This window comes from Cariama cristata, unplaced genomic scaffold (assembly GCF_000690535.1).
Source record: "Cariama cristata isolate BGI_N322 unplaced genomic scaffold, ASM69053v1 scaffold33326, whole genome shotgun sequence".
NCBI classification, from domain to species: domain Eukaryota; kingdom Metazoa; phylum Chordata; class Aves; order Cariamiformes; family Cariamidae; genus Cariama; species Cariama cristata.
The window spans coordinates 13,773-31,372 of NW_009624502.1; the positions used below are offsets into that span (position 1 = coordinate 13,773).

The 17,600-nt window shown below is 47.4% G+C and overlaps 1 protein-coding gene across 1 annotated transcript; it reads right to left on the bottom strand.

Moving 5' to 3' along the window:
• Positions 1-2,960: 2,960 nt before the first annotated feature.
• On the bottom strand, positions 2,961-16,609 carry MVB12B (multivesicular body subunit 12B). Its single transcript, XM_009703192.1, has 5 exons — positions 16,493-16,609; positions 10,408-10,515; positions 6,673-6,769; positions 3,398-3,527; positions 2,961-3,087 (listed from the first exon to the last, which is right to left on the bottom strand). Exons 1-5 carry the CDS (start codon positions 16,601-16,603, stop codon positions 2,961-2,963), a joined length of 573 nt encoding a protein of 190 aa, XP_009701494.1. The 5' UTR covers positions 16,604-16,609.
• Positions 16,610-17,600: the final 991 nt, after the last annotated feature.

The following is a 17,600-nucleotide window of genomic DNA, read 5'->3' on the forward strand; positions in this document are numbered from 1 at the left end:
CCACAGCACAGCATGCCATCCTCACTGGGATGCGCGAGGGCTGCCGTTAGAGACCATTAAGCCAGATGCCTGCAGCAGGAAACACCAAGAAGAAGAAATGGCTGAAAAATAACGTACGCAGTCCAGCACGGATATCAAACAAAGCCTCCCCTTGTGCAGTTCTGACTGCGAGCCATAACCCTGTGACACAAGCAGCAGAAGCAGCATTGCTGATGTGCAGCAAGCTGTGGAGGTCAAACCTCTGACACATCACAAAACACTGATGTGCCGCCATCCACTGCCATCAGTAACTTACATCATAGATCAGCAGGGGAAACGTGGCTGGTGCAGAAATAAACATCTCCCACTGTAAAAAGTCCTTCCATTTAGGAAGGTTTTGCTGTGCAGAAGCTCACTGCTGTGTTTTACTGGTTTAGTTTATATCCAGTGTTAGCAATTGTTCTGAAGCACCCAAGCACACCTTCTTGATTTAAAATTATTTTATAATGCTATACAGTAACCGAAAGAGAAGAGTTTAAGTATCTGACCAGCCTAACGGCAGAATCTCCACAGTGCTCTCCATTTGGCACACCGATTTTCTCTTAGCACTCATGGCAGCATCAGAATAACTCACTGCTGCTCCTGTCAGGATATATCCACATGGAATAAAACAGCAAACTTGCCAGCACTGTAATCTCATCTCTCTATGGTAACGTAAAAATAAGAGGTTACTTCTGACTACAATCTTCCACAAACATTAAGTGCTGAGTAACTTACCACATTGCTGATAAAGTATTAAAAAAGGCTTTCAAGTAGTACGTGTTCCCCGTAATAATGAAATATTTGCAGGATGCACCTTTATATACATTTCTATTTCTTAAAAAATATATTGGATAATAAATAATCAGAGTAAAAAAACAGACATGAAAGTTGCTTTGAATGATCAGCCTGGTGGTGTAAAAGTTACCTGTAAATCACGCACAGGGCATGAGAGTGGAGCTGGCTACAGACAGGTGGTTTTTACTAGGAGGCATTAATGTAACATTCAATTATTCCACTGCATACTGGCTGTTTTAACTCAGCCAAATTAGAATACATTTTATATTGACTATTTTGACATTTGCTTTATTTGGCAAGTAAAGCAAAACTGATCCAATTTCCTTGCAGCCATTGTAAACCATAAACTGTACAACAAGAGGTTATAAAATATATAAGCCTTGTAAACACTTCTTTTCAGACTGTCGCTGATGCTCTGAGCTCTAATTTTGGCCCTGTTCCCAATAGCTCTGACACTGCGCCACAGCCTTCCCTGCTCAGCCATAAAGTGACCCTTCTACACTTCATGATTAAGGACCGCCATTGACATTCTCTTGCTATGATAATTTTTTCTCTTTATTGTGGAAATTCGCCAAGGTCAGAATTTCTTGTAGACAGAAAATGAAGATCTGTGCTCTAAAATCAAGACATCTTTTTCTCTGATCTCACATGGCCTGTGCTAGCATGTAGGTTATGTCCAGTGGAGCTTCAAAACAATGTACCAGCTCCCAGTGGGACAGGCTGAAATCTCCAGAAGACTGCTGGCTTTTCATCTCTTTTGCCTCCATCTCTGTTTGAGAAGCAAGACAGCATCTCTGCCTGCAGCACACCTGACAGCACAGGACAGCAAGCAGTGTGCCACGGCACGGCAGGTGACTGAGCAAAACTCTTGGTGAAAGAAATGCCCAAATGCTTTGGAGAGCTCAAGGAGCCACCACAAGACAACAGGTTTAAGCCTGGGTCACGGGTGAAGGCTCAAATGTACACACCTGCTTTAAAAAGATACCTGATAGCTTTTTCAGAAACAGTTTACAGCAGTTTAAAAGCATCACTCTCTGAAACGACCTGTAAATCAAGACTCCAAAGGACATGGGTATTTTCCAGCCATACGATACAATGACCTCTGTACACAAACTGATCCCCCTGGAATTCCCCTCCGCTGTTTCCTTCGAAATTCTAGCTCTCAACAGTTATTGTAATACTGTAAACGTATCTGCAGTATACCAAATGCCTAGTGCAAAAATACGTGTTCGCTTAATTAAGCAAAAGCCCAAAGGGACCCATAGAGAATGTGCTGTCCCCTGGCAATAGCCTGGCCCAGAGCTCAGTCGATGAGCCTCATCAGCTGGAGCTCGTCTCACACTGGATGCTGTGCTTTCACAGCAAATGCCAGGAGTATAAAGCGCTCAGTTTAACCTCTGTCTGGGTTGGTTTGTTGCTTAACCACTCTTTTGTCCAGAGAAATCCATCAAGTTAGCTGTCAATACAAGACTACTCTTTTATGTAAGTATACAAGTGCATACATTTATACACACACACAGATATTGTCCATAACACATGGAAAATGACCTGGGCAGACACTATGCCAGCATCTGCCCAAAGTGCTGCTCCTGTCAGTCGCTGCAGGATGAGCAATCTGCTCTGCATGCTCAGTGTCGGCTGCAAGACTGGAGCACAGCAGTCTGGTCCAAGAAAAGAAAAAACAGGGCCTGTACTTCAAACCATGAGTGGACCAATTCTGGAGATCGAGCAAAACTTGTGTCCCTATGCATTAAAATCTGTATGAAGGCTTCTCCCTCCCTTTGGTCAAGGAGAGAAATTGGCTTGGCTACCGTTCTGGCCCATACTGCAGGGGTGACCCATGCATACTTGTTGGAAACTACAACATCCTGCAGTTTAAAGCAAAGCAAAGGTGTAGTGTGCCGTTTCCCTTCCTCTGCAGGCTTTTTATTTCTTCCAACTCCTTCACCCTATGTCTTTGTGCAATGACAGCCAAAGGAACTTGCAGTAGGCAAATACTTGAAAGGAGGACACATTCCCTCATTATTGGATCATGCCATGTAATCAATCATACTGATGCGGTACCCTGGTCTTCATTCTGCCAGGCAAGGTTAGTAACAATACACCATGCAGCATCAAGCAGAAAAGGCTAGAAAGCAGAAAACTTACCTTGGCAGGTTAGGAGCTGGTGTCGAAGATGGTACTTGGGAAGGAGGAGTCACAGGCTGTGAAGATTCATGGTTGCGTGGAACTCTGCCCATCCGGTACCAAATGCCCATGTTGTTCAACTCCCTGTGTAATCAACACAGAAGACATTAATGCAACCAGCAAATGCTGCACACATGCACAAGTATCAAGCACTGATGTGTTTGACAAACACCTTGGTTAGTGAGAATCAGTCTAATTAAAAAAAAAAAGGGGGGGGGGGTGGAGGTTAGTTAATTCCTACATCAAACTCAGTAACACTTGTACATATGCAGACTTCTCTAATGACAAGCTTCAGCTCTTACAAACTACTACTTAGTAATTACAGGAAAACAGGGTGCTTATCCTTGGTACAATTGAATTTATGACAACAGCTTCTGGAGTGAGGGGCACTTACCCAATGAACGTGTACTGAGGAGGGGCTTGTTTAGATCTACCCAGGATTCGGATATCACAGATCGCTGCCTCTGTAGAATCTCGAGGGATGAATTTAATGCACAGCCTCTTCTTTCTGAAAGCTATTTCTTCTGCAAAAACAACCCAGGACACAGGGTGGGTTTTATGCAAGATTAGGGTATAAATGTTATTTATTGCCTCCCCAGATATTAGGCAGATAATTATGGCAGGAACTGGAGTCGAAGAACAGATATATGTCAGCAAACCAGACAGTGCAGTGCCATTCAGTTACTGGAGGAATTTTCTATCAGGAGCCCTCTGTACACTGTGTGAGATTTGTTATTAGGCACTGCGATAAACCAATACTCCCTACTACCCGCTGCAGAGAAGATAAGACATCACGTATGCCACAGAGTACTGCACCACAGAACAGAAATGGCAGGTGATTCTTCCACTTCCACATGCTTCTCACATTTGCTTTCTCTTTCCAAGGTAATGTTTGCTTTACCGGCCTGGATAGTCATATCTAAATATTCCTCCCTCAAGCATCACCTCTAGGAACACACCTGGAAGCTGCTGACACAACCGGTCAGTTTATTCTGCCAAGTGCTTCCAAACGGCCAACAAAACCGAGAGAAGGAGCAGGCAGAAAAACAGACGGCCATGCAGAGTGGCTAACAGTAAAAGTTGTCTGTCCAAATCTCAGACATCCTAAGGGTTAATGACCTCTCCTGGCTCAGCAAGCACTGAAATGATACTCCCACCGCATTTGCCCTTCTATCTTTGTAAGAATAAACCAGATTTACAAAGCAGTAATCGCTAGGACCTCCTATGGGGCAACTGTGCTGCATTAGCCTGTGTTCAGAGGGCGGATGAATCTGCTGCACGGCCCTTTCCTGCTATGCATCGCAGAGCAATTTCACTTGTTTCCATGTTATCCATCAAGAAAAACTCAAGTCCATCAGCGTTAAGGCTTATCTGAATAATCAATTCATGTATATGTACACTGTCTGTCTGCATGCAGATCCAATCCACATTCAGCTATGGGTCAGTCGCATGACAACAGGTGGTACTGGCACACAGACACAGATCTGCAGTGCTTGGAGAGCATCGCTCCATCTCACCCTAAAGAGTCCACAAGAGTCTCCATGGGAGCAAGGTGAGGTTTCTATTTGTGAATGCAGGTACTTGAAAGACATGACAGAAGCCTATTGATAAACTGGAAATCTAAAGTGCAGACACTGAATGAAAATCTGGAAGCAACCAACAACTACAAACAAGTGCCTGCAAAATAAAACCCCTTCATTTTAATATGAATAAATATCCTCCAGCTTAAAAATATCCTCTCACTTCAACAGATGGCAAGCAGCCCTGTCTCTACAGGCTCCTCCTGTTTCATAATCCGCACCTTGGAGAAAGCAATCCATCCTGGCCTCTGAAATTTGCTGTCACACCAGCACCAATAAATGTACAGACAGTGCGAGGTGTGTCACAACACAGCATCTGCGCGTGCAGCTTTGCAGTTACAGTGCTGCTTTTTAGAGATGTTAAATACCTATATCCCTGAATTCTAGTCCTCCTCTGCTTTGGAAAACTAGGGCTTTTATTTGAAGTGCCTAAAATTGATTTTAGGAGCCCCAGGTTTAAGGCTTCCACATCTGAAAATTTTCTCACAACCTAGTAAGGAGTACTATATTTAATATATTTACTGCAAGCCAACTGTCACTTAGAGAAGAGCACAGAAACATGTATAATCACAAATTTAACTCTGAACAAAGTCAGTGCCTCTTATTTGACTTTCACAGTAAATACAAAGTGACTATTTGCTTTTATCTGTGGTCCCTTTCACACTCAGCTAGAGTCTGCAGCCTGTAGCAAACTTGGTTTAGGAGCTGGATTCATTAATTTAACATGCTTAACCAGAGTTAATTTTAAGTAAACATATTATAAACAGTCAATCGAAATGTGTTCATTCATGCTAATGGAGGCAGGGATATGCATCACTTCATTACTACAGACAGTGCCTCTGCTTTAAAGATTGTATGGGTGGCAATCCAATGCATTTTAAACTAATTACAAAGTCCCCTTCCACCTTTCCACCAGACTTTCACTGGGTGCTGCTGTAGTTTTTGTAAGTGTCCAGCACTCCCAAGGGTGAGCAGGATAAGCCGACGACTCTCCCCTGTGCCACATGCACCCAGGAATTCCCCAGGGAAAGGTGGTGACCCAGGGGAATGGGAAATGGGCTGCGGAGCCTTTAACTTCTAGGTCACAGGTTCTAATCAGAACCAGGTCAGCAGTGACTGAAAAAACACTCTCATCTGCTGCAGATCCAGATGAATTATTCCCCACAAAGCAGGCTCATATAACTCCTTTCTACTCATAACTAAGCTGGATTTCATTACTGACGAGCACTGTACTAGCCCTGCTCTTGAGCAGTAGCTGTACACTCGGCACCAGCACATGGTGACCTGAAGCCCTTCCACACTCGGCTCCCATGGGGCTCGTCCCCAGCCTCCTCCGCACTGCCAGCCCAAAGCACTGGATGCCTGCTGCAGAGCACAGTGCTGCGACCAGCCGCGGCGCCAGCTGCCGCTGCCGTGAGTCTCCGGGGATCCCAATACACTAGCCGCGGCGCCAGCGGCGGCTGCCGTGAGTCTCAGGGGATCCCAATACACTGCTTGGGAACTGCTGGCTTAAATGTTGCAGCAAAGAGATTTCTGCCTTGCAGAAACAAGGATGGTATTTTCCCTGGACATTCCACTTGTGCCTTCTCTCAGCAAGCACAAACATACACCACCATCCTCAGCACTATCCGCCAGCACATGGGCCTTCATTTGTTTGCAGCAGGAGGTGTAAAGCCAGCACACATTAACCCAGCACCATGAGCATACACCCTTCCTTTCAGTATCCATTTGTGAACATCTCTCAGCACAGCAGCTCTGCTCCTGCTAGGTCTAGTCTACCCTTGCAAAATGAAAAAAAAAAAAACCACAAACCCTATTCCTTCCTGCCCCAGAGCTGTGCTGCTCTATCAGGTGAGCTGGTGACAGTCAGGCAGCAGTACTAAAAAGCCTGAAGAGTACAGGAGAACTGAAGGCTGTTCCATCGCAGTCCAGAGCCGCCCCTAAACATGCCCATGTAACCCCAGACAGAGAGCAGCAGTGCTGAGAGCATCCCTCTGCCTGGGATACAGCCCTCCATCGCCCAACCACACAGGCACCCGTGGAGCGGCTGCTCCCCAGGCACAGGACTGAAGAACAGACACCAACTTACGTGTATCAATGGTCTCCTGGATGGGGATGAAGCCCACAGGTAAAGTGTCCTTGATATCAATGAGCTTCATATCAACCAAGACGTTGCCTAAATGACTCTTCGGAGAGAGAAAAGAAACAGTTGACTATGACAATATCACCAAACTCAAACCCAGCTTTTCTCACCTGCTAAACTCCAAGACGCCACGTCATTGTATCTGACCACCAACTTTTAAAATGGTAAGGAGGGACCAAGCCAACACTTGCAACTGTCCTCTCTGCAGGAACTACATGATGATTGACTAGGAGACACTGGACAACTTCCAGCATTTACACCTCGTCCACTACCGTACTTCTGGATCCTCAGAAGCACAACCAAATTCTTCCCTTTGGAAACACGGCAGTTCAAAGTATTACCTCCAGCAACTCATCCATTAAGCAGGTCACCTTAGTTCTCACACACTCTACATCTACAATAGCAACGTGACATTTCTGTGACAGTAACAGCAGAAAGCATTACGGGAAGAAGGTTCATGCAGACACAGCCAAAGTTATTACATGCATTAGCTAATTAGTACTGAATAGACATGGTTCTAGCTCCAAACGCAGGCGCACTCCAGAAAAGCGGGCCATTTGGAACAAAGAACTTCATTTGGAGTCCATATGAATTCTGAACTGATGCCTCGTCCTATTAATCAAGGCTTGAAGAGCTCAAAATACATTTCAGAATGACAGCCTCCACAATTGTTTAGAGACCAGATTTTCTTTGCAGTTCTCGTTAAAGCCAGCATTGCTGCCAATAATCTGGGTTCATGTATGGAAGAAAAAACCCCACACTTTAGTTACTGCACAGCCTTTATAAACAGAAATGCAATACAGAACAATTAAAATCTCATCCTAAGCCATGAAACCATGTCAGTGTGTTTTACTGTTACTGGTTGCTAAGCATCTCCTTTAGTTTTTAACTGGTATAGTATTTCAGGCAAACCTCTGCTCTCCAACTATTACACTGAACTATTTTAAAACATATTTAAATTTGCAGCCTCTGAAAAAAGGGGAAATCAGGTCTGAGTTTATTTTTCGGAGGTTCTGCATTTCATGGTCAACTCCTCACCAGGCCACCACGCCCAAGCCCTGTCCCACCACACACAAGCGTGGCACACGTCCTCTGCTCACACAAAGTGTCCAAGGCCTGGCAGCCCCCACATGCCTCCCTCCCTGCGTTGGCCAGGGCATCTCAGAGCAAGCAATGCTGGATGCTGTGAAGCCTGAATGTATCAGTTAACGTGGTCCTGGCACAGCACATGGTAGATGAAGTGGTCGCTGCCGATTCATCTTTCATGTTTTATTTATCCAAACTGTCTGGCTGTGTTACATCAGCATGCAACTTTCAGCTGAACCAACGATCATTTCTCCATCAACAGCAGACAGGTAGGAGAGAGGCCTCTCGTAAGTTTGTTAGCTGCTGAAACGCTAGCAGTCAGCATTGATGCTTTACCACATACACAGGAGAAAAGGGCACAAAGCCTCCCCATTTGTGAGATGGGCCATTCAGGGTCTCCTCACCATGGCACTCAAATACCAGCAATGCCCTTACAATCTGTCAAATACTTCAAGCTGTTGAGAATGACGACTCTGATAAAGAGACACTACAGATTGTCTCTGTTACAAACCAGGTATCTGAGGTGCATTAACTCTGCTAACTACAACGTGTTCTTCAGAGCAAATAGTTCCCAGCGTCTTGTTAAAAACAAACAAAAAAACCCCTCAAGTGGTAAATCTTCCAACCCAAAGTGCAGCAACACATCAGTGTCCAGGTGAAAGAAGCCTCTCCCTAGACCACTAGGTCACTGCTACTGCGAAGGACCAAGGCCTTTTAACCCTCAGAGGTCCCCAGATGGGCAGCACATTGTACCCCTGTGTGGCTGAAGAGGACTGAGAGGGGAGGGAAAGCTCTTGCTGGGCTAAGTGGGGACGAAAGTGCTGCTCGCTGTACAAGAGGAAAAGGCTCTTCCTCCATCAGTCCGGTCCCCTCCTCCTCCCAGGCCATCAGCCCGCTTCCAGCCTTCCTGCCGTCAGAGGACAAGGAGTGCTAATCGGCTCTGTGTGCTTCCCAGGGGCTGGCAGACTGGTGTCAGCATCTACCGGTCTGGCCTCTGCCTCACAAAAAGGCCTCCTCGCACATGTGAAGCCCAGAGCTTCAAGCAGCACGAGCACACGTTCTGTCTAGCACAGGCAGCGGTGGATGCTTGGGAGGGAGCCAGCTCGGCCGGCCGGAGGAGGCTGACCAGCCTTGGGAAACACAGTCTCTGAGAAGAGAGGGCACTCCCGCTGCCCATCAGGTACGGCCGTGGTGAGGGGCAAGCACTGCCTGCAGGCTGCTGGCCAGGAGCTCTGCCAGAAGCGCCCGCAGCTCTCGCATGCCACTGACGCAGGGCTCGAGACAATCCACGCGCGGGACGGAGCGACTCGCACCACACCTTGCACACCAGGCTGCTGTGCTGCTGGGACCGGCGGTCCTCCCCCTTTAATTAATTCCTCATCAATGTAAGGAACGTATTCCCAAACTGTGAGAGCAGACGATTCATGACAAAAGCCCAAGAGGCACCGACTGAGGGTATTTACGTTGTCTCTGTTAGCCAGCAGTTGCTACTATCCTGTAATTATTTCTGACAACCTCCCATTTAAGGCAGTCACAGACAAACTTAATACTCAAATCTTCACAAATCTTTCTGTTTAATACCCTCCCTGCCTATTCTGGGGCTATTATTCCTGCTACTGCAGGTACTCCAGGATGAAAAGCACAGTTATTGTCCATCCATTCCAGGAAGCAGTATTTCCCATAGCTCTGGAGCTTTATTTTAATCGAGAGGCAGGCAGGGAAGCGGATGGAAAAAAGGTCAAATGCTGGAAATTGGCAGCCCCCAGCTTTCCTGTCAGGCCCCATGATCAGCCTCTGCAGTCGCAGTCGCTTTTCTGTTCCCATCATTGGTGAAAGCACAAGTACAAAATGGTATCTCCATACCCTGACAACAGAGTCACTGCGAATATCCAAAACACGACAAAAAGCAGGATTACCCACTAGATGGAGTGCATTCATTGTAGAATTAAATAGTTCCTCCAGAAAAGAGGAAGTTTTCACACTAGCCTCAACCAAAAACACAGTAGAAGGCATCAGGCTCTCATGGCACACGGTCTCCTCTCCTCCACAGAAGATGTGGGCAAACAACTGCCACTAACCAGAAATTAACTTACGCTTAATAGCCATACTAGAAGATAACAAGAATATCGTAGCATATGCACAACGTGGGCAAATTTTCAAAAATCAGCACCAAAAACATCCTTCTTAATCCTTCAAGAAAATATCTATGATACCCCAGATTCAGAAACTAACATTTCCCTCATCAACACTACCTGCAGCATTTGCTTCTCTAGGTAGCGAGATTTAGAAATTCATCAGGATTATAAGCATGCAGTGCCCATTGCTACAGAAAGAAACACTAGTTTGAGGGGGCTGCTGAAATGCAAGCATTCCCTTTGCCGCTGCTTTTATTACAGATTTTGCCAGTGATTTCTTTCCATGAAGAATATAGACAAAATGCGAATATCTAGCCATTGCAGTTTGCCTCCTGACTCACTCAAACTCAGTGAAATGCCGGCTTGAATTATAATTGGCTCCATAAAATGAATCATCTTATGGGCAAGAGCATACCAGGCACAGATGCAAATCATGCAGACACTCAGCAAACGGACTTACATTTTCTTTTGAAAATGATCTCGTGAAGCACAGGTATCGTGTGACCTTGGATTTAAATAAGCCATCTTTCCAGAGGTCAGCATCCAAGCCATCTGCTGTTTGTGCAACCTGGAAAGAAGAGACAGAGGGAGAGAGGAGACATGTGAGCCAAGATAAAGTTAATATATGTGCAGTACTTCTTCCTCAGACCTCTTCTAATTAACAGTAGCCCGAACTCTCACAGCATCTCATTAGTTTCTTCATGAGGTGCAGTGTAAAGAACTTCCAAGAGGAGGTATAAAAAGAAGTTCTAAAAATGCTGTCTCTCGGGAGTCTGTTGATTAAAGATGCTCTGACAAAGGCTATTCTAATGAGGAAACAGCAACTTTGGTTACAGTCTCCAAACAATAGTTTGGAAAAGTCAGCATATCGAGGCTCTCATTACCACCCTGCACACAAGGGCACACTGGGGCAAGCTGCGAGGAGGGGTCCGTGTAGACAAAGCACAGAAACTACCCAATCTCAGTATTATTTTCACAGAAAAGCCATCCAGGAATTCTGGTTCCCAGGCCAAAAAGGTGCTTCCAGCAGTTGGGGAAAGTCCAGGTCACTCGCAGACTTTAGCAGCAGTGCCACGTGCAAGGATGCACCCTGAAAACATCCTTCTCCAATGCAACCCTGCATCCAGTTGAATCAGTGGCACACACCGCACGCAGGGCAAAGGAAACAGACCCTAGGCCCTCCACCCAAGAGACAGAGGCACGTGCAGGAAGAGAAAGACAGATGATCTCACTTTCGAGCTGATTCAAGGAGTGGGCGTGAGGCAGCACTGTGCCCAGGGAAAGGCCTCTGCTCTGTTAGCAGCTGGGCACTCGCCCTGGACGGTGCAAGCTGGTAAGACCCCCTGCCCCACAAGGTTTGTTGTTGAATGAGAGAGGAGACAAGGTGGCAAACATAAGGAGAAGGGTAGCAGAAATAAGATCAGCTCACCAGACTAACATCCGACCGATGGCTCCCAACAGGAGACTCTAGCATGGTCTGAAGCTACACAGAAGCACAGCTGAATTTCTGCCTAATGCCTCTCAGATGGGGGCAAATCGCTCCACTGCAGCTCTTCCAAATCTAATCTTATTGAATTGAGTACGACCTTGGCCCACAGAACAGCCTGATAACAAAGAGCTGACATTTGTTGTTACTGTTTGCACCCATCTTTTGTTGAGCAGAGACTCCGTGTAGGGCACAGGAAGCAAGAGATATGCACTGACAAGACCCTCCAATTATCCGAAGTGCGGGAGAAAAAAGCGTGTTTACTGCCTGATCAGAGAGAACAAAGTGCATTGGCTGCTCTTTGCGTTTTGGCAACTGCTGTTCACAAGCCCCTGCTCAGCTCGAGCCCTTATATGACACACACAGCTTTTGAGATCAGGGTTCTGCAAAGAAACATGCATCATTTCTAAATAGTAAAATTTTAAAATAGGATTTTGGTAGGATTTTCTGTTTGTTTATTATTCCTTGAATTCAACTCTTTCCTAAAGTGCTAGCTTAGGAATATATAAAATCCACATGCATCTTCCTCCCCCACAGGTCAGTCAGTCCTGGAGAAAAGATATTCAGAAAACAGACTGCTTGGAAAAACTGTTGGCGTATAGGGACACTTTGAATGACTACAACCAGATTTAATCACTTTGTTAATTAATATGGTTCAAATTCTATGTTTGGTTTTTCTTGTGTTAGTCAGTTTTGTTTTCTTTATTTCCCACATTAAAGATGCTTAAAACTCAACAGACAGCAATAGACCCAGTCTGCAACTGTAAAATTGGCACTAGACAAGTTGCTGTCACATGTGCTTTTTATCTAACCTCTGTAAGCTTTGGGAACTTTATATTACTTACAACAATACCAAATAATTAGAAGTGGAAGTACATCACTTCAGTTCATATCATCTCTACAACTCACCGCCCAGGGAACAGCAGGAACACAGCTGGCCAAGACCCATGAAAGGTCCCCATGCTGGCACTGCCACCCCTCTGGAGAAAGGGAAGCCCAGCACTGACATACTACAACTTAACAACGAAAAAAAACCCCAAACTCTACCCCACCCCACCCATCCTTTTAAGAATAACCCTGCCATTCTAATCCATCAAATATCTAGTAGAAAGATCCAAGCTGGTTCTGCAGGAAGCCACACAGCGAGGCACCCAACCCATCTCCAGGGAGGCACAGCAGTCCAGGTTGAGCCCAGACTCCCCTTCCCGCTCCTGCCCCGGTCCGGCAGAACCCGAGTCCTTGGCTCCTGGGAGCCAGCAGTGGCAGGCCTGGCCCACAGCGCTGCCCCTTGGGGACAGGGTCCCTGTTGAGCAGCCACTTGGGCCCCTCTGATGCTTGCCCACCCAGCTGAGCTGCCGGCCACTGTCCGGTTGCAGGCCCCAGCAGCACCAGGCAGGCTGCACCGTGCCACCTGCGGCGCCTCGCAGGAGGACGTGAGCAACGAAGCAAAAAGCAGCCAGGGTAAGGACTCGCCAGCGCCGGGGCGCCACCGGAATGCCAGTTAAACCATTTCTGCTTCTGCCGAAATGCAACAGTCACAGGCAACATCCCCAGCAACTAACCCTGAGCACTCTGCCTCTGCAAATTTTCCCAAGCCTAGAGAATGTAAACATGCATTAACTTGTCAGAAAACTCATGGGGAAAGAAAACAGAGCAATATAAACAGGAAACTTCTTACATCATCTGCTGGGCTCCTGCAGGCAAGGAGGACCCCCCCACCTCTCGAAGCAGAGCTGTGCCTGACCAGCACTGGTTCACAATGGCAGCGTTCCCTCGGTAGGGCAACACGGGAAGGGAGCTGACCTGGAGGGGCCAAGGCAGACCCGTCCAGCAGGACAGGCGCCGTGCAGCCCCAGCTCACCAAGTCCTCTGCTTGGCTAAGAGGCAAGGAACATACAGGATGGAAGGCACAGCACCTGGCACTGGGCACCCAGCACCGCAGGCCCAAGGAATGGTCCTTCTCCTCATGGAGCTGGGGGAAGACTCTCCTCAAGCATGTGCTACAAACAGATGGACTTGACAGAGCGACACCCAGTAAGGAAGGTGTCCCCCAGTCCACCTCTCCAAGCATGGGGTGATCTACCTGCTGCCCAGCAGTCAGTATGGGGTTACTGCTACCACAGGACAGGTCTGTAGCAAACGAGCCCACTCGGTGGTGTGCAGGGCCGTCCCTGCTCCAGCATGGCCCTGGGTGAGCGGCGTGCTCGGGCTCTCGCCCCAGAGCAAACCCCACTGTGGTGCTGGCGTTCAGCCCACAGCAAGGAACGCGGTTGCACAGGAACCACACCTCTCTCCTACCGCAGGCTCCCTGCCTCCCACCTCTCCTCCCCACCCATACACTCAGTCTTGCCAGTTTGGGCAGATTTTCAGGAATCTAAGTTCAGACACACTCTGTACATTTTGGCAAAATCAAGTCTTTGGTGCTTCAGCTGTTAAAAGACCTGGCTAGTCATTACAAGCATCAGTAGCTGTTTTCTAAGCAGACACAAAGGCAATAGAGATTTCTGAGTAATTAAAAAACTACTGAGGGAAAGATCTCTGACCCATTTGCCAAGACTCCCCCGGGTCTGGTACCCTGGGCTCTGCTGCACCGCCACCTCCAGCCAGGTGGTACGCCGAACCCCAGGGCTGCATGCGATCCTGGGAAACAGACTGGGACATCCCTGGGCATTTAACTTACACCTGGGCTGAACACACCCATGCCTTTGCCTGCTTGTTTTAAAGAGAAGCAAAGGGAAAAGGAAGGAAAAGAATATAGCAATGGTTGTTTATTGGAGAAAGGACATGAATGAAAGGGAAACGGTGTAAAGCCTGTAAATACCATAGCTGTATCAGAAAGAGAGAATTGGGTACTTCATCACAAAACTCAAAACCATCAGTGAAACTACACGATGTTAGACTCATCACTAACAAGAGGAAATACTTTCCCACACATCTCTGAATTCACCTGTGGTACTGAATGCTGCATGATGCTGTAGCAAAAGGCAAACCAATCAGATCCCTAAGGGGACTACAACAACATCCCAACACAAACTGGCGTTAATACTTCCCAAAATATGAGAGTGGTTCTCCTTTTCAGGGTGCAGTTTGAACCTCTAACTGTTAGGGTTTTAGGGAGTACACTCCTAGGATGGAGATGCCACAAGTGCCTTCATCAAGGCTTTACACCCTGAAGCAACAATCAACTGTCGGTGTCTCATTAGGGAAATTGCATACCTGGAGAAACAGAGCCTGGGACTGCCCAAGCCTGCACATTGCCCATGTCTCGGAACAGAGCTTTCCCTGCTGCACCGAGAAGTGCACTTCTGCATACTCGGCTTTGTGCCCTCAGATACGACAGACTGGGTTCCTGAGCGGTCACGTGGCAGTGGCAACCCCACATACCACACACTGCTCCAGAGCCCTGACTCGCGCAGAGCAGCCACCTTCCCAGACACCCAGGCAAGCAAAGCACAGCCCTGCGTGCCACCATCCCGTGGGTTTGGGCACCAGGACATCCTGTTACATCAGGGTGGTACCCAGAGCCGCCCCATAACAGCAGGTGCTGCACGGTGGAAAGGACACCGACTGCAGCTCACAGCACCCAGGCATGGAGCTGGACTGCTGATTTGCCGTACACGAGGCTGAAGCAGTAAACGTGTGGAAGCCATGCTTAGGGTAAGACAACTGCAGACAGCAGGCACCTTCCTACAGCCTGCAGCGGGGACTGCTGGCCCTGAGGTCAGAGAACAGCTCCTTGTAAACAGGGAGGAAGGCAGAAGGACCAGAGGAAAGGCAGCCTCCTCTCTGTACCCCCTAGGAGAGAGCGACCCACATTCACAAGCATTATTACACCACCACCGTAATTGGATTAAGCCACAGGAAGACTCTTTCATCTTGTTTAGTTTAAACTGCGTTAGTGCTGAAGCTCCCTATTAAACCACAGACAGGCTATCTGGGGTGAAGGCTCTCTCTGCCCAGTCATTTAGGCAGAATGCAATTCTGTTATCACAACTCTCACATTGTCCTGCGCTCCTTTATCAGGCCAAGCAGCTAATTACACAGCCTGGCTCACACAGGTAATGAGCACTCAGAAAAATGCAGTAAATGCAAAAACCTTCCAGGTCTTTAAGGAGTCTTTTCACAATTCCATCCCTTGTGCCCTTACTTCAGCTTGATCCATTTTCTTCCTTCTCACACCAAACAGCGTATGCAATGATCCAGAGCTGAAAAGGTGTGAGCAAAGCCTCAAGTCAACTGGTTTCCACTCACAACCATGCAAGCTGTGTGACTCTGGAAAGCGAAGGTGTGATGTAGCACAGTTGAAGCGGGATACATAGAAAGATGAGCAGATGGACTACAGGCCAAATCTTTCCATATAGAGCTCTGCAAGGTCAGTGTTTTGTGGTATTTCACTGTTTGGGACACTAATCTATGGGGAGAAAAATCATGCTGTTCGTTACACAGCAACTAACCCAAGGAACAAGCAGCTGTTAAACAGTGACCTCCCTTTATCCATTCACATATTCATCTCCGTTGTATCCAGCTGCCTTTTCCTGCTGCCCAGTCTCCTGCCAAAGCTTAGTTTAGAGGTTTGCATTCTGTCCATCAAAATCATCCTTGCAATTTCAGCTGGATGCGAAACTCTTTGCTTCCCATTCTGAAGTTTCTCATCATCATTGTGCAGTGCTGATACATGGGATTAAACAGCTGATGCGGGATCCATTTATTCAGAGATATTATTTGTGCAATGCTTAGGACTCCTTCAGGATGAATGTTACTAGGATTATTAAATTTGCATGCCACAGTGGCCAGCTGTTTCTGAAAACCCCTCCTCCAGGTAATTATGCTCCTTTAGAGCGGCACAGATGAAGTAGCACAATTGCACCCACAAAGCTCCACTGAGGGAAAGCACTAAATGCTGTGGGCTGAGAGGTGGGCAGCTGGACATCAAATTACTTCTTAAAACCCATATCTGAAGGCAAGCTCTCTCTGGAAGAGATGCTATTCCCAGCCAAGTAAAGCCTCATTAGTGCAGAGCCAAAGCATTAGCAACAGCAGCTGAAACAGCTCTACTTACTACATCATAACCTGTTGGTGCTCGGTTCCGGGATGCAACCACACCAACACCCGTGATGGGATCCATCGGCAAGTCAGGTAAGGCATCTGAGAGATCTCGCACTTCAGGCATTATGGACTGATCCTGAAAGAAAGGAGCAGAATTAAAGGACTGCTTGGCAGCACACCCCAGCAGAAGAGAGAGTGCACTGACAGCCTGCATGCATGCCACAGTGTCTGTGCTGACACACCACAGACTGCCAAGTTAAACACAGGATTAGGCCAGACACACCTTCTGCATTTTAATTTGTTTTTGATAAGAGGGTACATTTGTGCAATGCCCAATAGATTTGGAATTTGGGCCATCTTCCGAGATGAATTTCGTTCTTTCCAGGATACTTAGCATGGGCTGGTCTCCATCTAGCAACAATGGGAAAACCCAAGCTCATTCCCCTCCCTCCCAAAGAGAGAGCAAATTTCATCCCTGAGTCAGGCTGGTTGAAGCAGCTCTGCCATTTTAAGCAGCAAGAAATCTGCTCCTAATGGCTTCATTGGGAGTTTCCCCATCCACTACAGGTATTAGACACGCTGGGGGTTCCCCTGCGAGTCTTCAATCCCATTGCACCCTCCTGAACCAGACCATTTTCACGTAGCAGCACAGATGTATCTGGCGCTGTATGCAAAACCACACTTGCTGCAGAGAGCCTCAACACCAGGGGAACACAGACGAAGCAGCACGGGATGGTCTGATGCAAAGCAGACAGAGGCCTTGAAGACAGCTGAGCATCTTCCAGGAGAAGGGAGACATCACCGAGTACTTCAGGGGAAGGAGATATGCAAAGGGAGGTAGAAGCAGGTAAGATCAACCAATTTTGGAGAGATGCTGTTGCAGGAAGCAGGAGGAGAGGACAAGAGAGCTGCTGAAACAGCTCGCTGAGGAGGAGGATGGGGAAAGGTGCCACTGCCTCAGCACGTGGTCTCCTGCAGAGGCAGCCAGTTAGGGCAAGTCTTCTCTGGCTTTCAGGCAGCAATGCCCCAGGAAACCGCCCCCCACGCACCCCAAGATAAAAGGGCAGTGCTTTGTGTAAACAAGCGTCACTGCTGCGCAGCCAGACAAGCTGTGAACCAGA

Coding starts and splice junctions, on each gene's coding strand:
- MVB12B (XM_009703192.1), bottom strand. CDS start 16,603: ATGCCTGAAGTGCGAGATCTCTCAGATGCCTTACCTGACTTGCCGATG. Junction 10,516..16,492: donor CACCAACAGGTTATGATGTA/GTAAGTAGAGCT, acceptor TCTTCTTTCCAG/GTTGCACAAACAGCAGATGG. Junction 3,528..6,672: donor CCAGGAGACCATTGATACAC/GTAAGTTGGTGT, acceptor TTGTTTTTGCAG/AAGAAATAGCTTTCAGAAAG.